At 49.3% G+C, this 25,619-nt stretch overlaps 1 protein-coding gene across 5 annotated transcripts in view; it reads right to left on the bottom strand.

The window, feature by feature from the left end:
- MYCBP2 (MYC binding protein 2) overlaps window positions 1-25,619 on the bottom strand; it is a 1,909,483-nt gene that overhangs the window by 525,823 nt on the left and 1,358,041 nt on the right. For all 5 annotated transcript variants that reach the window (XM_078657470.1, XM_078657469.1, XM_078657471.1 and 2 more), the window contains 2 exons: window positions 12,877-13,044; window positions 9,608-9,765 (listed from right to left, as the gene is read on the bottom strand). In XM_078657470.1, coding sequence (XP_078513596.1) covers window positions 9,608-9,765; window positions 12,877-13,044 — 326 coding nt within the window. The remainder of the gene's footprint in view (window positions 1-9,607; window positions 9,766-12,876; window positions 13,045-25,619) is intronic.

Here is a 25,619-nt window from a genome sequence, read left to right on the forward strand (position 1 = left end):
GTGAGGTCTTGCTGGAAAATGTAGAAACAAAAACAGGTCTCGCTACACCGAACGATATGCGGTAAGATTAGGATAACCACATAACAACCCGCGCCCATGCATATGGGGAACACGTACCAGCATGACTTAAGCAATGATGCATATGACCAACAACCGTTGAGCACGTGGGTTACACTCACACGTATTAATGTGCCAAGGTACCGCATATTTTTTAACTGGAACATGACAACAAAGGACAGCTGACGTATTTCATCCAGTCAAGTATGGATATAGACACTGCCTCACATTTCCAGCCATTTGAGCAAAATATGGTCCTCATTCATGTTAAAAGCTACAGACAACTCAGTTTCATTCATTCATTTCTCCTTCACCAAACCCACGGTACACAACCATGCCCACCGCTTCTCCAACAGAAGTTGGAATAAAGTGACAGAAGAACATCTCACTACCTTCCTGAGCAGAACCCCACCACTGGATACCAACACTGCATCGCCAACTGTTTCGACACCCTGGCTCCCCTCAAGAAATAAACACGTCAAAAAAGCAAGCTGATTCACCCCCGCACTCCAAGAGTCCAGCAGCACCTGTAGACGGTTTGAGAAGAGATGGTGGAACAACAAAACCCCGAAAGGCCACGCCGCCTTTAAAGCAGCCACCACGGGCGTGGCCAAGATGGCGGGCTGACCGGTCGCTCCTTCCGTGAGCTCCTGAGTCCCCGGAGCCCTTGATCCATCCTGCACCGCTGATCTCCCCCAGATCTAGCGGAGGGGGGAGCAGAAGCGGCCGGGCGCCAGGTGTGAGCGGTCTGGGAGCACCCGGAGGCTCAGACGCGGAGAACGACGCCGCGCAGAGCGGGCCCCTGAGGCGGGCGGACATCGCGGCCTGAACGAGGCCGGGCGGAGGGAGAGCGGCTGACCCGCGGCACCCCGGTGAGGTGGAGCGTTCCCGGGCCTGCTGACCAGCGGAGGCGCGGTCGAGTCCCCCCCCGGCGGCGCCGGTGCCCCCTGGCGTGAAGAGCCGGCGGCCTTGGCCCTTGGCGGTGCGGCGCCATCCGCCCCTGGTGGTGAGAGGAGTCGGGGAGGAGCGCTGCGCGAACCCGGGGATTTGCGGAGCCTGGAGGCCTAGCGGGCCGGAGACGCAGGTGGACTTCCTTTGCGGGCCCCGGCTCTGGAGTGGCCCGGCGTGGACCCCGGTGGGACGCCTATGCCTGCCTGTGACCGGTGAGACTGATCTGGTGGCTGCATTTGGGGGCCCACACGCGGGGCTCGGGCGGAGGGCGCCAACGAACTTCGGTGACCCTGCCCACCGCCGGGCCTGTGCCCCTCGGGCTTGTACTACCGACCCTCGTCCCCCAGTGGGCTTACTGGGCCCGCGTGCTGTGCCTGGGGCCCTGCAGGAGTTTGATTGGCCGGAGGGTGCTGGACGGAGTGTGGCTTGCCCGGCGCAGGGTCTCATAGGGCGGCGGTGCCTACCTGGAAGGCTGCGGTGGAGCAGCGACACGGCCGGGAGCCTGGAGACAGGGTGGTGACCCGCTCCTGGGAAGCAGGGACGCACTAAGAGAGTGTTGCAGTGGAGTGCTGGTCGTGCTCATCTCTCATCCAGACTGTCGGGGAGCTTTGGGGCGCTGCCTAGGAGCCCCGGATCTGCACTGGACCGACTTGCTGCGGGAGCCCACGTGGTTCGCGGGCCCTCTCCCTGCGACGCACCGCCGCCTCTGCGATGTCAGGTAACAGGGGAGGCAAGAAAGGTGAGCGTACCTTACCCGAGATGTTGGGCAGGGGAGCCCCGAGACAGGACAGATCCCAGCCAACGCCGAGCCCCTCGTCCGGATCTCGTGGGGCAGAGGGGGGTGAGCCCCCGGTCACCAGGTCTTTTCTGGAGTCGCTGTTTAGCACACTCAGGGAGGATTTTCAGACCCTGAAGCAGGAGGTGGCGGGCGAGGTCCGAGAAGTGAGAAGGGAGGTTGATTCGCTTGGTGAGCGGGTCGCCACCATGGAGGACGCTAATCAATCCAGGGACGAGGAGATCACGAACCTACAACAGGAAGTGCTGCGGCTTCGGGACCAGCAGATCGACCTCCAGGCCCACGCCGAGGACCTTGAGAATCGGTCTAGGCGCAACAACATCAGGGTCAGGGGCGTTCCGTCCAGAGAGGAGGGGGAGGACGTCACGGCCTACCTACGAGACCTGTTCCGGGATGTCCTGGGCGAAGCGGCTGACTTTCCGGTGAGGATTGACAGGGCGCATAGAGTGGGCCTCCCGCGTAGGGCCTCGGCGCCACCCCCAGATATATTGGCCTTTCTCCCGGATTTCCCTCTGAAGGAGCGTATCCTCCGCGAAGCCCGTCAGAAACAACCGTTGAGCTTCAGGGGTCACCAGATTGCGTTGTTTCATGATCTGTCCACGATTACGTTGCAGAAACGCAAGTCCTTCAAAATTGCCACGGACTTTCTACGAGAGCATGACACGCAATACTCCTGGGGCCACCCCTTCAGGCTTATTTTCCGCTGGAACGGGACACTGCACCAACTGAGATCCCTTCAGGACACGTGTGGGGTGCTAGGAATCACCGCTACTGAGGAAGATGTCCCGACGCCACGCCGCCGCAATTCTAGAGGGGGCTGGCAGACAGTCCGACGGCGCCGGACCACGCCTCAGCCTTCTCGACCGGACTCTCCTACGGTCAGAGCGGAAATGGACAGCGCCATTCGGGAGGTATCCGGCTCCACGTCGTCCAATGACGTGGCCTTGACGGCTTGAGCATCGTCTTGGGGGAGATCATCTTGGCTTTACTGGCACTGCAGGTTTGAGGGTTCCGGGGGGGGTGGGGGGCTCTGGGGGGGCATGGATGGTGGCTGGACGTCCACTCGGACACTTTACCACAGACTTGCCCGTTAGGGGCTGGACTGGGACAATGGGGTTTTTCAAACCATTAAGGTTGATGTTGGGGAGAGTAGGGAGGGTTCTGTCTGAGGGGGTGGAAGAGAGATGGAAAGATGGGGAGTTGGGGAGTTTGAGGGTTGTTTGGGGTGTTGGGGGGGGGAGGGTTCGGGGTTTGGGATGTGCCTCATTTGCCTTCTGCTGTGCTTTTTGTGCCCTCATGTTGCCTTTCTTGAGTGGGGAGGTATCTGTTCGGGAGGGGATTCTGATGGTGTGCTGGGCGGGCTCTCTGGTTTCAGGGTGCTGTTGTTGCTGTGTTCTTCCTGCGCTGGGAGAGGGGGGGAGGGGTGGTGCTGGCCTTCTGTTGTGTTCGCCCTGGGCCCCTGCTACTTCAGGTTCACATGTCGCCTCCCCTTTCGGGCCCCATTGCAGCTCTTTCTCCTTTGTTTACTCATGGCCCTGAAGATCGTTACCCTTAATGTGAAGGGTTTGAATAACCCGGTCAAGCGCAGGGCGATACTATCCCTTCTTGAGAGCACCCAGGCGGATATCTGCCTTTTACAAGAAACGCATCTCCTGGCCCGGGACTGTCCCAGGTTGCGGTCCCCGAAGTTCCCGGTTCAGCTTTTTTCCTCTGGGACTACTAAAACGGCAGGGGTTGCTATCTTGGTGTCTGGGAAGTTCAGGGGGGAGGTACTGCACAAGGTGGCGGAGCAGAAGGGGAGGCTCCTGGCATACAGATTTAGGTTAGGGGATTTCCCTTTCACGGTGGGTTCTGTGTATAGTACTAATGATCGCCAGGACTTGTTTCTGCAGTCTGCTCTAGCCGATATTGCGACTACCCCAGATAGGCATATACTCATTGGTGGTGACCTGAATATGGTCTTCAATTCATCTTTAGACAGATCCGCGCAGCGCCATCCACAGACTGGGGAAATTTCACAGCTTAGTGCCTCACACTTAGGAGACCTTGACATGCACGATCTTTGGAGACAATTACATCCCGCCTCGAGGGCCTATTCCTATTACTCCCACGCACATAGGACTTACGCCAGGCTGGACTACCTCCTGGTGACGGGGCCGTTGGCCGCACTTGCGACAGCATCTGACATAGGGGTCCTCACGTTGTCGGACCATGCTCCGGTGTCGGGATGCTTCCGGTTGCCGCCGATATCCCCGAGACGCGGGGTCTGGCGCCTCCGGGACACTCTGTTACACCGACGGGAGGTACTGTCGCGGATCCGGGCCGCAATTGCTGGGTTCCGGGAGCACAACGAGAACGACGATACCACCCGGGCGACGCAGTGGTCAGCCCTGAAGGCGGTGCTGCGGGGAGAGTTCATTTCCATCTCCTCGGCGGAGAACAGGGATAGACAGCGGAAGAGGGACGAACTTACAGGTACGGTTCGAGAGCTAGAACAGGTACACCAAAGGACAGGGGCCCCCAGAGTCTGGAGGCGGCTCAAGGCGGCGCGGAAGCTTCTCGCCGCGCTGGACATGGACAGGGCGGAATATGCGGCGCTGCGCCTGAAGCACGCATACTATACTGGCGGTGACCGTTGCGGCCGGTTGCTAGCGAATAAACTGCGGGTACGACACCAACGCCAGAAGGTCGAGGGCCTGTCCGTCCCCGGAGGCGGGTTGGTCACGGAGGACGACCAGATAGCGGAAGGCTTCCGCCGATACTATGCGGACCTCTACGCTGGCGAGCCCCCATCGGCCTCGGCAGAGGCTGATTACCTCACATCGGTCGACCTCCCGGTACTCACACCGGAACAGGCTGAGTACCTGGACCGGGATATCCGCCCGGAAGAAGTGATTGGGGCTATCTCCCGACTCAAGCATGGGAAAGCCCCAGGGCCCGACGGTTATACTCCACTCTTCTACAAAACATTCTGCCTGGAACTGGCCCCGCTGCTGACACGACTCTTTAACTCCTTCGCGGAGTCTGGGGCCATCCCCCCGGATCTACTGAGGGCGACGGTGTCGGTTATTCCCAAACCGGGAAAGCCCCGCACCGAATGTGCATCCTATAGACCGATCTCGCTGCTCAATGTAGACCTTAAGCTTTACACCGGGATCCTGGCCGCACGTTTGGCGCCTCATCTGCCGGGGTTGGTGGATCCGGATCAGGCCGGGTTTGTCCCGGGCCGGCAGACAGTGGACAACACCAAACGGGTGGTCCACGTTCTGGAGAAGACCTCTCGGATCCCCGGGGAGCATATGCTGCTTTCGGTGGACGCCGAAAAGGCGTTCGATCGGGTGCATTGGCCCTACCTCGAGAAGGTTCTCTGTAAGCTGGGGTTGGGCGAGAAGTTTCGCACCCTGATACTTAACTGTTACAAGTTTCCCACTGCGACGGTGAGGGTCAATGGTTGCAATTCGGGCCAATTCGCGATTGAACGGGGTACTAGGCAGGGGTGCCCCCTGTCCCCACTGCTCTTCGCTCTGTACATGGAGCCTTTTGCCCAGAGGATTAGAAGTAACCCAGAAGTGACGGGTGTCAAGATGGGCGGCTACATCCACACGATCAGCCTCTATGCGGATGACGTGATCTTTATGCTCGGCAACCCGAAGGAGGCGCTCCCTGCCTGCCTCGCAGAGTTGGACGCTTTTGCGGCTGTGGCGGGGTTCAAAATGAATATAAAGAAATCGGCGGCCCTTGACATCTCGCTCGCCTCGGCTACCAGGTTGGAGCTGCAGAACCGCTTCCCCTTGCAATGGTCTAGAGATCTGATCCCATACCTGGGGGTACTGCTGGCACCATCCCTGCCTGCCATGGTTACGGCTAACTATGCGGCCTTAGGGACCAAACTGAAGGAAGAGTTGCTCCGGTGGAGCAAAGGTACGCTATCACTGTTGGGACGCATTGCTGCAGTGAAAATGACTCTCTTGCCGCAGGTGCTGTATCTGTTCCGTGCTTTGCCTTTACAGCCTCCGAAGGGATGGATACGACAGACTCAGGCTGATATCGCTCGATTTGTTTGGCAGGGTCGTAAACCTAGACTCCGTAGAGCCCTCTCCACACTGGCACCCGAGTCCGGGGGCCTCGGCATCCCGGACTTACACAAGTACTTCCAGGCGGCGCAGTTGCGCTACTTGGTTGAATGGAGTAAATGGGAGTCGGACAGACACTGGCTATTTCAGGATCAGGCGGTGGCGGGCAGGACTCTGCAGGAGATACCTTTCCTTCGCAGGAGTCACAGGAGTCACAGGCCCCCCAATCTGTATGCGTCCTTTGTCACGCAGGCCACGCTCCGCATTTGGGATGCCGTGTGCACTCGACATGAACTTACCACCTTCCCGTCGCCGCTTACTCCCTTGGCGGGGAATCCTGACTTCCGGCCCGGAACAGAGCCTGGAGCTTTTTCGCTCTGGCAGACGGCCAGGTGCTGTGCTTTGGTTCATATTTATGGCCCGGAGGGTGCTGTGTCGTTCACTGACTTGTGCAGGGAATACCACTTACCCGAGACGGAGCGTATGCGATACCTGCAGGTTCGCCACTGGGCGTTACAGCCGCAGGTGCGAGATCTGGCTGATCGGAAACTTACCCCATACGAGCTGTGGCTTGCGACGCGCTCCTCCGACGCCAAGCTTATCTCGGATCTTTACCGGCTACTACAGCCCCCCCCCCATCACTTTTATAGCCCCGGGAGGGCGCGCTGGGAGCGGGAGCTGGGGAGGACGCTGAGTCACAAGGAATGGGACGACATTTCGTATCGAGCTCGGCACTCGGCCTACCACACTGGGCTCACGGAGACTTTTACGAAGATTTCTACGTACTGGTACTATACGCCTCAGAGGCTGCACGACATGAACCACCACATACAGGACACCTGCTGGCGCGAATGTGGGCAGACGGGAACACTCTCGCACATTTTATGGGATTGTCCGTTGCTGGGTCCGTATTGGCGGGAGGTCCTGGATGATATAGATCAGTGCTTTGACATAGAATTACCGCGCCTTCCTGCCTATGTTTTGCTAGGGTTACCCAATGGCCTGATGTACCCACTGCGCTCTAGGAGGGGCAGACAGATAGCGATCGCTCTGGGGTCGGCGATCCAGAACATCCTTATATATTGGCGTACCACCACGCTTCCCACAACCACGGGCTGGTTACACAGGTTGTGGCATGTTCTAGGGATGGAGAAGATGTCCCTCACGGTGGCGGGGGAGGTAGACAGATTTGATGACCTGTGGCAGCCTTTTGGTGTCCTATTGCAATCAGAATTCAAAGAGATCACCTGTCCACGTTATCTCCGACTGCTGCGGCTGACCACCCCGATTTCCTAATGGGTGGGGGGGGGAGGAGGGGAGGGCACGGGGTTCCTTTCTGGAAGTGAGGGTGTTGCTGGACATTCGCTCAGGCACAGGGGGGTGGGGGGGAGTTGGGATGGGGAGGGGTGGGAGTTGGGGGGGGTGTTCTAATTTTGGAACAAGTGCATCATGGCGCTCACGCTCTTATTGGGGCTCTACGCTCGCCTGGCTAGTCCTCTCCGGATACTGATGGGGTTCTTGGGGAGAGTCTTTGCAGTATACTTTCATGATGTCTGTATTCCTTTGTATGTATTATTGTTTTTCTTGTTGCAGAAACTCTAATAAAATACTTTAAACCTAAAGCAGCCACCACCACCTCATCATAATCCACAAAGAAAACAGCCCTCCAAGACAGAGTCAACGCCGGCGCACATAACAGCAAAGAACCCTTCGCCATCATTAAAGATTTTGCCAAGCCTAACAGCGGGACCACAGACGTCTGCAATAAACGGTGCACCTTCTTTTACCACAAGATCAAGCAGCTCTATGACCGCTTTGACGCCCAAGAACACCCCACCGCCCTGCACACAACGTCGCACCGCCCTGCAAATAACGTCGTCACTTCTCAGCAGATCCTGCTCAACTGGACCACAGCAAACACCATCAAGACCATGGAGAGCATTGACTCCGGAGCCCAATCAGATCCCTGCCCGCACCCTATCTTCCACAGAATCCGCCATCGCACCCCAACTATGCCGCACCATCAACTACTACATCAAAACCGCCACCTTCCCCTATGACTTGAAACACGCAGAGATCAACCCCCTGCTGAAGAAGCCTTCCGTGCATCCGACGGACTTCAAGAATTTCAGGCCCATCTCACTGCTCCCCTTCCCAACCAAGGTAATCAAAAAGCCATCAACCCTCAGCCTGCTGAGTTCATTGAATCCAACCACGTCCTGGACATCGCCCAATCCTGTTTCTTAAGCACCCACAGCACAGAGACTGCCCTCCTCACCGGCACCCACGACATTGGCTCCCTCCTTGACCAGGGTGAAACCGCAGCCCTCATCCTCCTGGACCTCTTGGTGGCCTTCGACACCGTTTCCGATAGTACCCTAAGCACAAGACTTCAAAACGTTAATGTCTGCGACAAATCCCTGGACTGGATCCACTCCTTTCTCACCGGACGAACACAGGGAGTCAGACTACCACCGTACCTCTCAGAACCTACAGAGAACAACTACAGAGTGCCCCAGGGCTCTTTCCTGAGCCCCACCCTTTTCAACATCTATATGGCCCCACTCGCAATAATCGTCAGAAACCACTTACTCAACATTGTCTCCTACGCCGATGACACCCAGCTTATCCACTTCCTTACCTACAAACCCAGTCGCCCAGAACAACTTCTTTGAAGGGATGAAAGCAGTCGCAACCTGGAAGAGAGATAATTGCCTCAAGCTCAACTCATCCAGGCATACACCCCTTTCGCTTGGAACGACTCCAGATGTCCTGCTGTACTGAGAACATCACCCAAGCCCACGGACCACTCATGCAACCTCTGCATCATACTGGACTCCTTGCTTACTATAAACTGCCAGATCAACGCGGTCTCCTCGTCATGTTTTAATACACTCCACCTGCTATGAAATATCTTCAGATGGACCCCCGCCAGGAAGATGGTCACTCATGCCCTCATCAGCAGCAGGCTCAACTACAGCAATGCACTATACGCTGGTGTCACCCAGAAACTCCCTGGAAGCTGCAGAACATTCAAAACGCCACAGTTAGACTGGTCCTAGACATCCCCGGCGCAGCTACATCACACCACACCTGAATGAACTCCACTGGCTCCCAGTCGACAAAAGACTCCTCACGCACACATACAATGCCCTCCACAACGCAAGACCAGCTCATTTGAAGTACACCTCTTTCCAGGCACCCAACAGACCCCTCCACTTAACGGTCACTGGCTACCGTGCCAAGAATCTGCAGGACCAGAATCAGAGGAAGATCCTTCTCTTACCTCACCACCAAGAACTGGAACACCATGCACCGCCGCCTCAGGCAATCCCCATTGCTCTCCCAATTCAGGAAGGACCTCAACACCTGGCTCTTCTAACGAACCCATCGCCCAGACGAATCTGCAGCCCCATCCCGCCAGCACCTTGAGACCCTCATGGGTGAATAGCTGTGCTTCACACACCCCTGATTGATTGAAAGATAAATAGGGGTGCTGGCTGGCCATTTTGTCTACAGATCTCATCGTGCAGTTGCATACTTTTTTTTCATTTTGGAATGTGTGGCATTGCACTTTTATGAAAAAGACTAACGTGCACCACATAAACTTTTAGCATTTAAACAATACACAACTCTGCGAAGAAAACATACATAACACTGATATTTTTGAGTTCCTGCTGCAACCTACGACAAACCAGTTTAATCATTTATCATTCGCCAAATTTCATACCTGCTTCCCCACTGTTGACTCGTCGCCTGGGGATAGCTTTAACACGTGCAGGCAGAATGGAGTGCTGCTTATCATATTCCGATGCAACAACAGAATACGACCTTTGGAAAACTGTGCGCTTTGCCGAGTCAGTATCAGTTATTGGACTGGTCTCTAAACTGCAAAAGTAAGGAAAAATGTGGAGATATGACTTAGGTCGTCATTAAGTGATATCAATGCAGCTTTCAGGTAGATTACTGAGAGAATTGGCTAACTAAATCAACTTAAAGCACTGATTTATCAACAAAACTTTGAAAACAAGCTGCAAATAAAAAAAGGTTTCACATCTAAACAATGACACTGTTCTTAGATTTCTTTGAAATGCTTGATGGAGAAATGGGTGAAAAACATATCAGAGAACACTGGACATCCAGGATTTTAGCATATACTGTATCACGCATGCTTGTTTCAAATTCCAAAATGTCATTACTTAAAAAAAATCTTTTCAGTGTGGATTTCCAGAAACAAAGAGAAATTCATTAATAGAAATATGCCCATTAGTCAAATCTTAGAATACTGAATGCCAAAGACAACAACTGAAAAGTTATCTTTATTGTGAATGCTCTATCTACCTGTACATTTGTCATCTGTTGAATAACTGCTGGCGTCAGACTAAATCCGGAAATTTCAAAGCTGGTTCTGCATCGGAAGTGAGGCCAAAAGGCGCCCAAGCTTGGTGTAACTACTTCAGTTCCCTTTTCTCCACACTTTCAATGCAGATCAAGAACTCGCTCTCCTTCACTAAAGTTTCCCCTCAGTGCTTTCAAATGTTTGTTCTCCTGAGCGCAAGTGCTAGGGATGTCTCCTCCTGAAGCGTTTGGGCTTTAATTAACAATGTCAGTTTCCATTGGTTTTATTCTTGCCTTTGAGGCAAATAGAACAACTACAGTTTAAAACATAGTTGGATAATAACACTGAGTTCATCCTATGTTCCTTGCAGCACAAAAAAACTATTATAACATTATTTGGATGTTACAAGTTCCATACATCTCACACAATAACACACCATTCATTAATACTCAACCAGCCTCAGACAAACAATTCCAAAATCTAGTCCATTGATACCCAGCCCAGAGACCATTATTCATCGTTTTGTGGCTGTTGTGTCTTGGCTGGGGGGACTCAAAAGACTATCAAATACAATGCACGTTTCAGTGGAAATATTGATTTCAATCCACCTTCTTCAGGGCTTAAGACAAGTTATTGTCATTTGAAAAAGAGGCAAGGGGTTGGTTCTCTCTGGACTGCACCAGCCTAACGGTCGTCACAATCCAGGGCTATAAATGCAGAATTCTGCTTCCAAAAGGTATTCAAATATGAGTATATGCCATGAGAAGATCCACTGCAGGCTTATCTCTGATCCTTTCACTGAATATTTTTCAGTAGGTTTTACTTCCCACCAAAATACAGATTAAGGACCATATGTATGAACAAATTTTCCCGCAGACATTGAATGGGTAAAACCCATTGATACATCTGGCTCTCAGTTCCCATCCTTAGGAACTTCTCACTGCAAAACATATATTACTTCGATACAAGTACACCGTCTCCAGACTGTCAATACAGGTTGAGTGGAAATACTTTTGTGTTGGCATGAACACAGGCATGCCATGAGGATCACAGAGCTGGAAAGCTTGCCAGGTGGGGTTACTACACTGGGGAAAATCCCTAACTTGGCGTTAAGGAACACAGCTTGATTTGAGCCTAGAGCTGGAAAGGCTGGGAATTGTGGCATTGGCACTGAAAGACACTCACGAAGGAACAGTTTGGCCACTGGCTCTAGAGGATGTTTCTGGAGAAGCATACGCCAGCAGCTATGGTTCAGTGTTTTTCAAAAACACAAATCCAGCTCCATGGGTGAAGATCCTGTGGGAGTTGAAGGCGGGGGGTAAAGGGGAGGGGGTGGAGGTGACTTACATTGGGACCAATGCTTCTTATGTTGCTTGATGAGTGTGACCTTGAGCAGACCAATGAATGGCAATAGGGTGCCATTTATTTTCGCAGCAATGCACCATGTAAAGTTTATTCTTCCTCTCTTTAATTGCTTTAGAGTGCACACAGCTTGAAGTCATCATCTTATCACAGGCACCAAAGAGAAATATAGTAAGAGTCTATCGTGGACACAGTCCCTACAAGGCTTAAAGCCCAAATGCTTCAGGGGAGACATCCCTAGCACTTTCCCTTAGATGAACAAACATTTTGAAGCACTGATGTGAAAATGTAAAAATGAATGACGGAGAGTGAGCTCTGGATCCACATCAAAGGCACAGAGAAAAGGGAACGGACGTCATTACACTGGGTTGAGAAATATATGGCCTCAGTGATGTGGCTGGACGTTACTTCCAAACGTGACACAAAGCCAGAATCCCCTACCAGCTTCGAGACTTTTGAACTTTATGGGTCCAGTCTGACGCCTGGGGTTATTCAACAGGTTAGGAATCGGCAGATAAAAGTACTTATCAGAACTTTACATTTTGTAAAAGATTTACTTGTGCAAGAAGTTTACTGCTTTCAGAGTTAAACCAGTCTAAATTCTTTGGACCACAAAAGGAAAATAGTAGTTTAGGCAGCATGGGAAGAGGCATGTAGAACCAGACAGAAGGACATGCATGTCCACCAGTAAATATACACTGTCGTGTTCATTAAAGGTAAGCTTCAATACAATACAATAGGACAGGAGATAGGGTTCCCCAATCACCCATTCCATATGGCCTTTACCTGGGATATATGTAAAACAAACAGGCTGGAATGTAGGAGATGACTAACTTGGAAGATGGTAATCAGTAACAGACACCTGCCAGCTGAGGCACTTAGTTCAGTAGCCCACACCTAATACTGTGCAGCCCTGGTGCTCCCTTATTATGCAAGTGATTCGTAGATGAATGGGAAATGCTCCTATATTGCCCCGCTGTGTATGAAATCCTATGAAAAATAGTCAGTGCTGCAAGCCAATACATAGAGGTTAATAGGACCAGCGTCTCAGCAGACATGAGTGCAGCGTCCTACGACATTTCAAATCAGTTTTTAAGATAATTATTTCTTCGACGGATTGAACACAATTGGAAGACAGCTCTAACAACAGGATGTGGGGACAGGAGGCAGATTTGTGTTTTTTTGCTAGAGTGGGATTTCCCTTTAACAACTCTGAGATGGAATTGTTGATCGCACAAAGCAAAGGTGGCACATCAGATTTTGTTTTTCAAAAGCTGCTAACATTAAAAAGCTTATACCTCGGTGGCATGGATTTCATATTACTTTCAGGCTCCTCGAAGACATTTGGGCATGCATCAGGAGTAACTGAGATATATGGTGCAGGCACAGACGTTGAACGCAGGTATCTCATCTCATCCTGGAAAAGGTTGTCATCCTGGTACCCAACAAAGTTTTCCTGATGATGCCTGTACAACACCAAGAACAATTCTCAATCAATAAACCACACAAAATGCCATTTGATGAAACACAGGCAAAGGAAGAAATAAAAAACCAAAGCACACAAATCATAATGATGCAAAGTAATGTTTTCCTTGTGCACTCTAACTATCTTTCTATTGTCATTTAAAATCACATTGAATGCATCAAATAACCTTAAGAGCATAGCATGTGGAAATTTAAAGCAGCTCCTGAAACATTATAAACGTTATGCAGGAAAAAGTTCAAATACTGGTCACTATTACTGCATTAATATGTTTACAACTTTGAAGCCTTTGCAGGACTGTGTAACAAGTGTAAATAAGTGATGGAGGTTTGGCAATCAGTGATACATTTAGTGTACCTGGTAAATCACATTTCCCAGCATCTGTGCAACCGACACATTAATACCAGGAAGTGCGCTATACAAAGATTAGTCTCTAATAAGGGAGAGGCCTGAAGCCTAGAATAGGTTTCACCTTTTCTTTTTAAAGAATTACAACTGAGTAAAGTTCTCTGTGCTACTCTTATGTGGCATTTAAGTGTAGCACTGGTCTTTAGACACCTTAATAAAAATGAAACATGCTTAGTGGTGAAAGGCGATTTACATCTGAAAACTACAACATGATAGTTCCTGCAACAAAACAGGTGCAATACTCTTGCCAGAAAAGAGAGGATGCAACTGTAGATATATCAATTTCTAACAAGAAATGGGCCAACATTCAACCTGTGCAAACAATACAGCCAGAAATACCGCACAGAGGGAAGCCATGGTTAAAGTTATGCAGCACTGACGACATTTTCAAATGGGACCTGAGCAAGTCAGACAAGAACTGCCACCGGTGCAGAGACTACATCACTGGGTGTAGGAAGATGGCTTTTTATGTAGGGGACCAAAATGAGGTACACTATGTAGACAGTCCTGACAACCCTTATTGGCTTGTTGAGAAGCGAGATTGGGCGATATGATCCACACTCGGCTGGGTCCTTGCCTGTTTTAATATTAAAGCTATATTGGCTTCCCCCCCAAGAGCTTGGTGGTGTCTCCCCTCTAATCATTATGTTATTAAAAAGCTTCGTAAGGACTGGGGTAAGAGTAGAATTAAGTACCCTGTATAATTCTCCTGGGAGACCGTCTGGTCCCGCGGCTTTGCCCTGTGCTAGTTGTTTAATAGTGTTGGAAACTTCCAACTCTGTTATAGCTTTATCTATATTTTCAGTTTGGTGACTTTCCAATTCTGGGAGAGTTATATTGTTCAACCATTCATTCCTTTCATTTAAATTAACATTAAGTTCCTCTGTGTAGATATTCTGGAAGAACTCATTAAAGGCTTCCCCAATGGCTGTATCTGTTGACCTACTATTGGCTTCCCCAGCGACCCTCACTTCCTTAATAAAGTTTCTGGACTGATCAGCTTTAATTTTCCAAGCCAGCAATTTTCCAGCAGATTCACCATATTCGAAATGGGCAAGTTTGCTTGCCTGCCATCTTTTATTTATCCTTTCCGGCAATAGTGTATCTAGCTTGGCCTTTAGTTCTATTTTCTCCTCTTGGTTATCAGAGGGGAGCTGGTCTGATGATTCTAGATGGGTCAATTCTTGCTCTATATGTCGAATTGCCTCTTCATATTTCTTTCTCCTGAATGAGGCCCTACCTGTAATACAACCCCTGATGAAGGCCTTCCAAGCCTCCCATACGAAGACCAGGGAGGCAGAACCTAAGTTTTGCTCTAAAAAGGAGACAGTTTCCTGCATCAAATAATCTTTCTCCTCGTCCTCCAATAGAATTGTTTGGTCAAAAGACCAAGATAGGTGAGTAGATTTCTGCTCTAATTTTATCGAGAAGAAAATAGCAGAATGATCTGACAGATGTAGAGGCAGATATGTTATGCTTTTAACCTGATCCTTAATTGAAAGACTAAATAGGGCATAATCAATACGTGATTTATGTCTGTATTTATAATTGTGGTATGAGACTCCCATGGTGTTCCCAGCTCTTTGTCTCCATAGATCGATTAAACCAAGATTCGACATACATCTAAGCAGTGTATCCCTCATATTGCTATGTACTACGGCCCTAGAGGTTGCAGATTTGTCTAATTTTGGATCCAAGACAAGATTAAAGTCTCCGACCCATATTATGGGGTCAGAGCAGGAAATCAGCTGATTTTGCAGAATATTTAAATAAGAAGGGTCATCCTGGTTAGGCCCATAATAACTGATGATGGTAACAGCCTTTGAGTATAATTAAGCATTGACTATCAGCCATCTACTGCTAGCATCTGTTTTCCAACCCATGATCTGGGCCTTTGCTGATTTTTTAAAAATGATAGCGATGCCACGAATGCTAGCATTTTGGTCCGTAGTTATAAATTTATCGACCCATTTGAGATTTTTCAGTATATCAGTAATCTCCTGTTTATTCAAATGTGTTTCCTGGATCGCAATGATCTGCGCGGGTGAGTCTCGTAAGTATTGTAAGATTCTATTTCTTCTAGCCCTAACACGCAGACCATTTACGTTCCAGGATAAGAATTTAATGTCTGACATTAATTTTAAAGCTCTTTAACACTGTTTCCCAGCCCTCAACTCTATTAATTTTTTTTGGAGACAACCTATCATTAGCTATATCTCTTTCTGTTTTTGCCAAGCATTCACTTTGAGACACAATTGGATCCATATTATTCGTTATTATAGAATTCGGTTTATGAGGACTTTTATATTTTGCCTTTCCCTCCCCCCCCACCCTCCCCTAGAACCCCCCCCGACTTACTCTGGCATGATGGATTGCCAGCTTGTCGTCTCTGACATGTTCCCGCTCCATACCCTAGTATCTATATTATCAATCATTTTACCGGTCACTATGCTTAAAATATAAGCAGTGGTGATTCATAAAGCAGAATTATAGGTCCCTTATCTAATAGCTATTCTATAACATATTATTGCTATTGATAATACTCTAATAGCGAAGGATAGATTTGGGCAATAGTGTGGGAATCAAAAGATAGGCATCATTGCAGCCTATTAGCTCAGAAATTTTGACGTAAGTATACTGGGGTGGAAATCTATAGTGAAATTCCCAGTTGGTAACCTTTTATAATGTATCACCCGATGGTGTTTTAATGACAAAGTTGTGTATCCTCACCCAAGTGTTAATAGTTTCGTGTGTTGTTTTTTTTTTTTCCTTTCTCCATTTTACCATTTTTTTTTTTTTTTTTGTATTCTTTATATTCTTTTTTATTTCTTTCCTTTTCCCCTTTTTTTCCTTTCCCCCTTTCTCTTTCCTTTTCCTTTTATCATTTTCTTTTATTTATTTCCCCACATTATCCCCCCCTTTTTTTTTTTTCCCTTTAACTCATTTACAAAAATTTACAAGAATTTCACCCACGGTCCGGAGGGTTTGCGTGTTCACTAATAGTGGCAAGTAGCTCATCGGCTTCCAAGGGAGACTTGACATTGTACATTTTATTATGGTACATTATCCTTAGAAAGGCAGGAAATCTCAATTGCACGGTAGCTCCTAGGCTGCTGAACTTCTCCATCCGTTGACCTAATTCCCACTGCCTGTCCATCGTTGTTCTAGAGAGGTCAGATCTCACTTCAAAAGAGAAATCAGAGACTTTCAAAGTCTTGGCTTTCAAAGCTGCGGTCAAGATCTTCTCTTTCAAGGAATATGTTAAGAAGTTCACTAGGATCTTCCTTGGTTTATCCCTGCCCAGTTTAAGACGGAACGGATCCCGGTGTACCCTCTGAATATCTATTTCTATCTCAGACAAAGTTTCATCCAAGTTTAGAGAATCTTTTAGTAAAGTTGCAACAAACTTTTTTAAGTCTCCTCCTTCTTTTCCCTCCGGTATTTTTAGGAGTCTCAAGTTGTTCCTTCTGGAAAAAATTTCGAGAGACTCGACCCTCTCTTTGACTGAGTCACCTTCCCGTCGTAATGTCTGGATCTTCACCTCAGCAGACTCCAGTTTAGCCTTGAGTTCTTCAACACAATTCTCTAGACCTTCAGTTCTTAGTGAGAGACCATCTACCATAGATTCTAGGTTTTCGCACATTGTGCGGATCTCTGATTGAGTGTGTCTGGACTCCTCAAAACATCTCTTTGACTCCTCAAACCCATTTCTAATCTCTTCCCTCATGCTGAGAAGTATGGCTTGGATAGTATCGTCGCTACCATTGGCTTTGCAACCCCCACTACCTTGATCCAAGCCTTTTATCTCGCTTGCTGTTCCTGCGGTCAAGGCTTGCTGGTCTGGCGGAAAAGTTACATTAACGACTCGTTCAACTGGGTCCCCCATCCCTATACCGCTGACTAACTCTCCTGCCCCAACTACTTCTCCCGCCTTTTCTTTCAGATTACCAAGATTACCAAGTACAGATATAGGAGATGTAGAAGTGGTTATAGCACCAATATCTTCCACTGATACGAGTGCAGTTTGAGTACAATGAGATTTTTGGGGCTCTTGATTTATATTTAAGACCTGGGGGAGGACCTTAAAATAAGACTTCAACGAGGGTGTGATTCGGGATGTTTTGCTAGCTTTTGTTTTAGAACCCCCCTTGCTCAAGCTAGCCTTATGTGGTAGCTCCTTCGGAGCGGTGTACCGTAGCTGATGTTCCTTACCCCTTTTTGATACCCTTAAGACTGGGGGTTGTAACGTGTCAACTACTGCCTCACGCTCAAATTCTGGCTCGGACTCTATGGAAGACTGCTCCCCTGGACTTCTTTCTGCTACTTGTGCTTGACCTGTGTCATTAGGGCCTGTAGGGGCGGCTAATTCTTTGTCTTTATTACTGCCTTTTCCTTTCCCCTTAGCCTTCCGCTTCCCCAGGGTTCTGGCAATAGTTGAATATGAAGTCTCACTCGATATCTGACAAGAGGTTTGAGATTGTGCGTTAAATCTAAAGAGTCTGGGTGCAGGGTCTAAATTTTGCGAAGAGTGACAGCCCTGTATATCTATAAGGTCCTGGCTATCAACAGGCTGAACCTCCCCTCCCAAAGAACTCGACACCCTCCCCCTCTGCTGGTCCCCCTTACCGCACCAAATAGTTGTTGCCACTCTTTTTGCACAGACGCTGTATACTGCAGCTTTTCTTCTTCGAAGCTCCACGGCTGCGTCGCCACAGCGGTGAGGTGCGGGGAGAAGAACCTGCCCCCAACACATTGGCAGCTCTATCCACCTTTATATTCAATCTTTTTCAGACTTTTTCCTGAGACAGTTAGGATCAGCGTGTCACACTTCCATGTGTATGGCCGTATATATACCATAAGTATCGTGTATATGTCCTAGCCGGACCTGAGCCCGAGCCCGAGCCTGCTCCACTCGTCTCACTCACTCAAAATCCCCCACCAAACAGGGTCTCGATGTCAGAATGTTACTGTTTAGGGATACTGGCGGCTCTTGTTGTCTATTCCTGTTCCGTGATCTTCGGAAGCTTTGGGAGCTTCGGGGGCTCTGTTTTTAAATATTTTTCTCAGGGCAGCTCAGCAACTGCAACACGCCGCGGACAGTCCTCCGCCTGCCCGCTCACTCCCACTCTCCTCCTCCGGAGCCTGAGCCCGCTCGGCTTACTTGCCGTCTCACCACTCGGCACACGCCGCCGCCTCTCAGAGCGGCTCAGCTGAACGCCGCCGCTCCGCTGACTCTTTCGGAGTTTTCCCCGTGAACCTGACCCTGAGCCTGCTGAATGCGTGATACACGCCGCCTCTCAGAGCGGCTCGGCTCGTCAGACCACGACACACCGCTCCGTCCGCCAGCCTGCTCACACTCTCCTCTCCGAGCCCGAGCCCGCTTGCTGTTCGGCACACGCCGCCCCTCTCAGAGTGGCTCGGCTGACCACACCGCACCGCTAACTTTCTTCTCAGCTCGTGAACCAGCTACCCGTTCGATATCACCACTCGCACGGACCAAGGATACCGACACAACTACCTCTGGGGCATGTCAGCAAGAGCTTCGTCCGGGACGAGCGCACGCCCTAGCTAGCGGCCGCCATGTTTTCCCTTTCCCTTACAAAATTTTTACCTCAATCTTGGCTGCGAGATTGGGAAGCGAGATTGGGTCAATTATTCACCCTGATCAAAAGGGGTTTATTAGAGGCCGGCAATTGGCCGATCTAACCTACGATTTGGTGGGAGCCGCGGATATTGCTTCAACTTTCGGCCTACCCCTGGCCATCATGACCCTTGACGCTACAAAAGCGTTCAAGGGGGAAACTGGGTATACTTAAATTTAATAATGGAAAAATACCATCTGGGTCCCAAATTTTGTAGGGCCATAGGCTTACTATATAATAACCCTAGAGCATCCCTATTAATAAATGGTACGCAAACAACTCCTTTTAAAATTAGTCGAGGAACAAGGCAGGGCTGTCCCTTATCCCCCCTTCTCTTTAATTTATATGTAGAACCGTTTGCACAGTCTATTAGGGAGGATACTAATATTCCACATTTTACTTTTTCGGGCTGGGAAAAGAAGATCGGTCTTTATGCCGACGATATAAACATTTACACAACTGATCCCGCGTTGGCATTCCCAATTATTATAAAGAAAGCGGAGGATTTTGGAAAACTTTCGGGATATGAAATTAACGCAGGGAAAACCAAAATTATGGTTTGGAATATTCATAATCTCCAGCTCCCGGTAAAATCTTCACTGAGGTACCTGGGAATTACAATTACTAAAGATCTAGAATACCTGGCTCAAAACAATTTAGCCCGTATTTCCCGAGAATCCCAAACCTTGATGAAAGCTTGGTCCTTCCTCCCGCTCACCATCTATGGGAGAACTAGCTTGATAAAAATGAGTATCCTCCCGAAATTTACTTTTATTTTTAACTCCATCCCGTTAGTCTTCGATACCAAACAGCTTGCAAAATGTCAGCAAAATATTAATTCATTTGTCTGGGGGCATAAACCCAGCAGATTAGCCTGGAAAAAATTGAGAAGGAGAAGAGAAAAAGGGGGGCTCGCATTGCCAGATTTGGAATACTACGCCTGGGCATTTCATCTGACCCACTCCAGGATGTTACTTAAGATCCCTTGGGAAAATGCAAATGGGCTTATGTACAAGGCAATGCTAATGGGTTCGGACCTTCCAGTGAACGGATTTCTCTTCAAGTTCGGACACCAGAAGTTCTTTAAAAAAATTAGATTAAAGTCACTATTGGGTACTTTAAAAAAATGGTCTCAAATAAAGTCTAAGACCGGGATAGTATACCTATCCAAATATGCCCCGATTTGGGATTTACCGGGACTAACATCACAAGAAGCCAATACAGTTAAAAGAGTCTTGCTAGATGCAGGTATCACACAGTGGGGCGATCTCCTGGTGGAAAGATCAATCATGGATTGGGATATTTTCAACTTCAAGGTAACATCATCTCTCTTGGTTAGTATACTTGCAATTAAGCAGCTGGCTTCGGATTCAAACTAAGAAGAAAGCAATGATGGGAGAGGAGAGTTTGTTAGAAAATATCCTAGTTGAAAGACCTCCCGGGAAAAAGGAAGTAGCACTCTTTTACTGGCATATCATAGAGGATGGAGAGGGGGATCTCAACCTCCCGGAAAAACTCTGGGGTGCGGAGGGAGAACCACATATGGAGGACATATGGGAGGAATCTTTTACCCTTCTCTATAAAATTATCAAGCCAGCATGGCTGAGGCGCAACCATTTTTTTACACTTCACAGAGCGTATTATTCTCCTAAACGCCTGTCAAAATTTCAACCCGGGAAGTGTTGTTGCAAATGTTCTTTTCTAGCTGCCTCAGATCTTCACATGTTCTGTGAGTGCCCGAACATTGCCACCTTCTGGAACGAAGTCAGAACAACACTTGAATCTATTCTTGGTTTATCTATCCCGTGCTCATGGCTTTTAATTATTTTTGGAATAAACGACAATATTAAGGGATTAGAGAGAGAATTTCTGTTTTATGCCATTTTACTGGCAAGAAGAGAAATCTGCAAAAACTGGGTCAACATAAACCCCCCAACACATGCAGAGTGGCTGTCTTCATTATATGCAACGTCAAAGCAGGATCTATCTAGAACATGTAGCCCTCGATCTTTGAGATTTTGGGACCTCTTGATCAATTGGAGAAGGGACAGTTAGTCTACCCGGGTTTTTTTTTTTTCCCCCCCCGGGTCCGATGATTAGGCCTAAAATCTCTCTGTCCAAAGGGAGGCACCGTACAGTTATTGGACAACTGGCCGAACTGGTCTGAAGGGAGAATGTTCGTCCAAGCTCTGCTGGCGACATTGGGACTGACTCTCTGAGTACTTGGAGCTTACTATTGGGCTTCTTGGTGCTATAGGGGGGTCTGGCCTCATGTCTGTGCGGATAGGAGCACAGTTGGATCGACTCAATGGCTAATGAGGACAAAAAAAACAAAAAAACCCTTATTGGCTTACAGGGCTTAAATTAATAATCCCAAATGCTCTCTTTTGTGGTAGTGTGTGCGAGCAGTTTAGACTTATCAGGGGGTAGCGTTAAGCATTTGTTATACACACAAAGTCAATAAATGAGACACACACTCAAGAATAACCTCAAGACTAATTAAGAAAAATAACTAATATGTTTATATTATTTTAGACACCAAGATGTTCAGAATTAGGTAAGTATTTTTTTAATAAATACTTACAGCCAAGCAAAAATGTCACTTTTTTTTAAAACAGATTTTATTGAATTTTTCCAGTTTTCAACCCATCAATTGCAACATTTTGCAGTTATACACAATATCGTAGTATATGAAATCAGCGTAGAGTGTACGTACATTATCCACAATAAGTGTACATCATAGAAATACAATTATCCCAGCCCTCCCTTCCTCCCCCAACTTCGTTTGGCACCAACCAATCCTAGCACGTATGGTAAAGTGTTCCCAAATCCACTCCCGGCTGCACAAAAGCATTCAAAGTGTATGTATGCACCCTAAAGCGCAGGAATCGCAAACAGTGGAATTCCTTAAATATAGAAACTGAAACACAGGGGCTAGGTAATACAACATGTGTTACGTCCGCGTGATCGGCACAGGCGTCGGGGCCACAGCCTTGAACGCTTCCAGGATACTTTCCCAATCTAAAGAGATAACTCTTTTGCGCAATCCCCGGGGTTCCTCCAGGCGCAAAAATGTCACACAAATGCACATAAACGCTGTAATTCTTTCCTATGAGAAAGAAACATACTGCATACGAGTATACACAAACGTATTTCGTTGGTCGCCTTAAGGACTAGAGGTGCTAGGGGGTTAAGGTCACAAGATCCACCAGCAGTTTGGATTTACATATTCAGGAGTGCCCGGGTGAAGAGGTGCTGGAAGTTTTGGAAGTCTTGCACTACACTGTAGGCTAAGGGGGGGGCGCACCTTGAAGCTCAAGTTACTTACCTTTGGCAACGATATATCTGTAAGAAACAGTAGTTAGTATTAGATTCCTTACCTTAGAATATTCCCAGGCGTCAGACTGGATCTTTTGTCAGCAGTAACCCTGCGCGTCGCTAGGCGTTGTCTGTGGCTCCGCGTCAGTCGTCGGGGTTGTGATCGCCGGGATGACATAGTCGGAATACTTAGACGCCGCCCTCGGGCGCTGACCTCAGTTCTGTACATAGATTCCGCGCCAGGAACGCAGAGCCATTATAGAAACCGACACTGGTGTCATGAAACTAGGGCCCTCAAAGGGAGATACCTTAACCCTAGTTATCGGTTCGCAGAACGGGGAGGATGGGTGGGGCGGTAAGGAATCTAACACCAACTACTGGTTCTTATAGATATATCATTACCGAAGGCAAGTAACTTGTGCATCTGAAAGAAACAGGTTAGTGTTAGATTCCTTACCTTAGAATAGATACCCCAGCAATACCAAACCCGGTGGTGGGTCTGCGAACCAAGATCACACCAGAAAGTCCTGGAGTACGTAACGGCCGAAAAAGCCGTCTCTCCGGATTTGGCTGTCCAAGCTGTAGTGCCGAGCAAACGTGTGCAGCGAGGCCCACGTAGCCGCCTGACAGATCTCCTGCAAGGGGACCCCCTGACCCAGGGCAGTAGTAGCCGCCCTTAGGGGAGGGACTGCTGTGTATTCTATGCAATAGATATGAATTTAGCAGCCCACATGCCTCGAACTGAATATGCTACTTACCAGTATGCATCTGTTCTTGGCATGTAGGGCTGCTAACATTCATATCGCCCGCCCTCCTCCCCGGTGCCCGTAGCGGCTGCAGATACTCTCTTGCATTCATCATTAGCATGGACATCCTTTACACTATTTCACTCCATCTCTGCCACAATGGCTAAAAACAATCTGGGGATGGAGTCGATGCCCATGCGCACTGTAGTCCAGGGGAGGAGCCACCTATCTCGTGATACTTCGAAGACTCTTCCAGGACAACAATGTGCAATCATCCCAACACTAGGCGGCGATCTATGCAATAGATATGAATTTAGCAGCCGACATGCCTCGAACATGAGGTTTAGAAGAGAGAGCCTGGAGCTCACTCACTCTCTTGGCAGAGTTGATGGCAACCAGGAATGCAGTTTTAAGAGTCAGAAGACGAAGAGGACAGTGGTGAAGTGGCGCGAAGGGAGCGCACATCAGATAAGTCAGCACAAGGTTCAAGTCCCACTGAGGCATCACAAAAGGAACAGGAGGGATCATGTGTGATGCCTTTCAAGAATCTATTTACAACAGGGGACTTGAAAAGAGAAGGCTGATCAGGAAGCCTTAAGAAGGGTGAAACGGCCAAGAGATCGACTTTGATAGTGCCCAGAGCAGAGCCTTGCTGGGCAAGAGAAAGAAGGAAGAGGAGAACCTCTGAAAGAGGGGCAGAAAGTGGATCCACAGCCTTTGCTGTGCACCGTGCCACAAATTTGTTCCACCTGCACGGGTACATAGTCTTTGTGGAGGGACGCCTGGCTGCCAGAATCACATCATGGACTTCAGGAGGCAAGTCAAATGGCCTCAACTGTCGTGCTCAATCTCCATGCATGTAGTTGGAGACTGGACAGGTTCGGGTGGAGGACCCACACCTGCTGGTCCTCCTGAATAGGCAGACGAATCGGGGGATCGACTGACACGCTGAGTAGCTCGGGATACCATTATCTTCGTGCCCAGTCCGTAGCCACAAGGATGACTTGGGCCCGGTCTAGCCTGATCTTCTTCAGCACTCTGGGCAGAAGTGGTAGAGGCGGAAATGCGTACAACAGAACGCAGCTCCACTTGCGACGAAAATCGTCTCCGAGCGAGTGCCGCCTTGGAAATTCCAAGGGGCAGAACTGATGACATCACGCGTTCTCTTCGGTGGTGAATAGATCTAATCAAGGCTTTCACCACTGCTGAAAGAGACCTTGCGCCACGTCCGAGTTTAGACGCCATTCGTGATCCATCATGCACCGGCGGCTGAGTTTGTACGCCCTGGCGTTCAGGGAACCTGCCAGGTGTTGAACCACCAGGGTGATGCCCGGACGTTCCAGCTATGTCCAGAGGCTCAAAGCCTCCTGACAAAGGGTCCACGACCCCACCCTGCCCTGTATGTTGCAATACCACATGGCGGTGGTGTTGTCCGCGAACACCTGCACTACACTTCCACGGACAGAGGGAAAGAATGCCTTCAGTGCAAATCTGATTGCCCACAGCTCCAGAAGGTTGGTATGGAGCCGGGACTCCACCGGAGACCAGAGGCCTCTAATCTCCACCTCTCCCATGTGGCCCCCACCTCCCAGGAGGGACGCGTCTGTCACAACTACGTGCTTCGGTTGGGGTAGGGAGAGGGATCTGCCGCTGACCCAATTGCGGTCCGTGAGCCACCACTGCAACTGTTTTGCAGTGCCCTCCGAGATCAAGACATGGGCGGACAAGTTGCCCTGATGCTGGGCCCACTGAAACTTCAGGTCCCACTGCAGAGCCCGCATTCGCCACCTGGCATGATGCACTAGAAGGATGCAGGAGGCCATCAGCCCCAGAAGCCGCAGCGTCAACCTGACCGAGACTCGGGATAAAGGCTGAAAGATCGGAATCAGAGCCTGAATATCCCGAACCCGCTGTTCGGGAGGATAAACCCGAAATTGCGCCGAGTCTAGAACCGCTCCGATGAAGAGAAGCTTCTGAGAGGGATACAGGTGCGACTTCAGCACATTGATGGAGAACCCCAGCAGGTGCAGGAGGTCGGCCGTAGTCTGGAGGTGGCTGACGACTGTCTGGGGCGAGCCCGCCTTCAACAACCAGTCGTCGAGGTAGAGGAAGACTGAAACCCCTAACCTGCGCAGATGGTCTGCTACCACCGCCATCACTTTCGTTAACACCCGTGGGGCGCTGGTAAGGCCGAAGGGGAGCACGGTAAACTGAAAGTGCTTGTGGCCTACCATGAACCGCAGGTAACGCCTGGGGCCGGCAGGACCGGGATGTGGAAATGGGCGTCCTGCAAGTCAAACGCTACCATCCAGTCTACTGGGTCTAGGGCAGCTAAAACGGAGGAAGCCGTTAACGTTCCGGAGGACCAAGATAGGGCGTAGGCCCCCTTTGCCGTTCTTGGGAACCAGAAAGTAGTGGGAGTAACAACCACACTCTACTTCTGG

This window comes from Lissotriton helveticus, chromosome 8 (genome assembly GCF_964261635.1).
Source record: "Lissotriton helveticus chromosome 8, aLisHel1.1, whole genome shotgun sequence".
Classification (NCBI taxonomy): domain Eukaryota; kingdom Metazoa; phylum Chordata; class Amphibia; order Caudata; family Salamandridae; genus Lissotriton; species Lissotriton helveticus.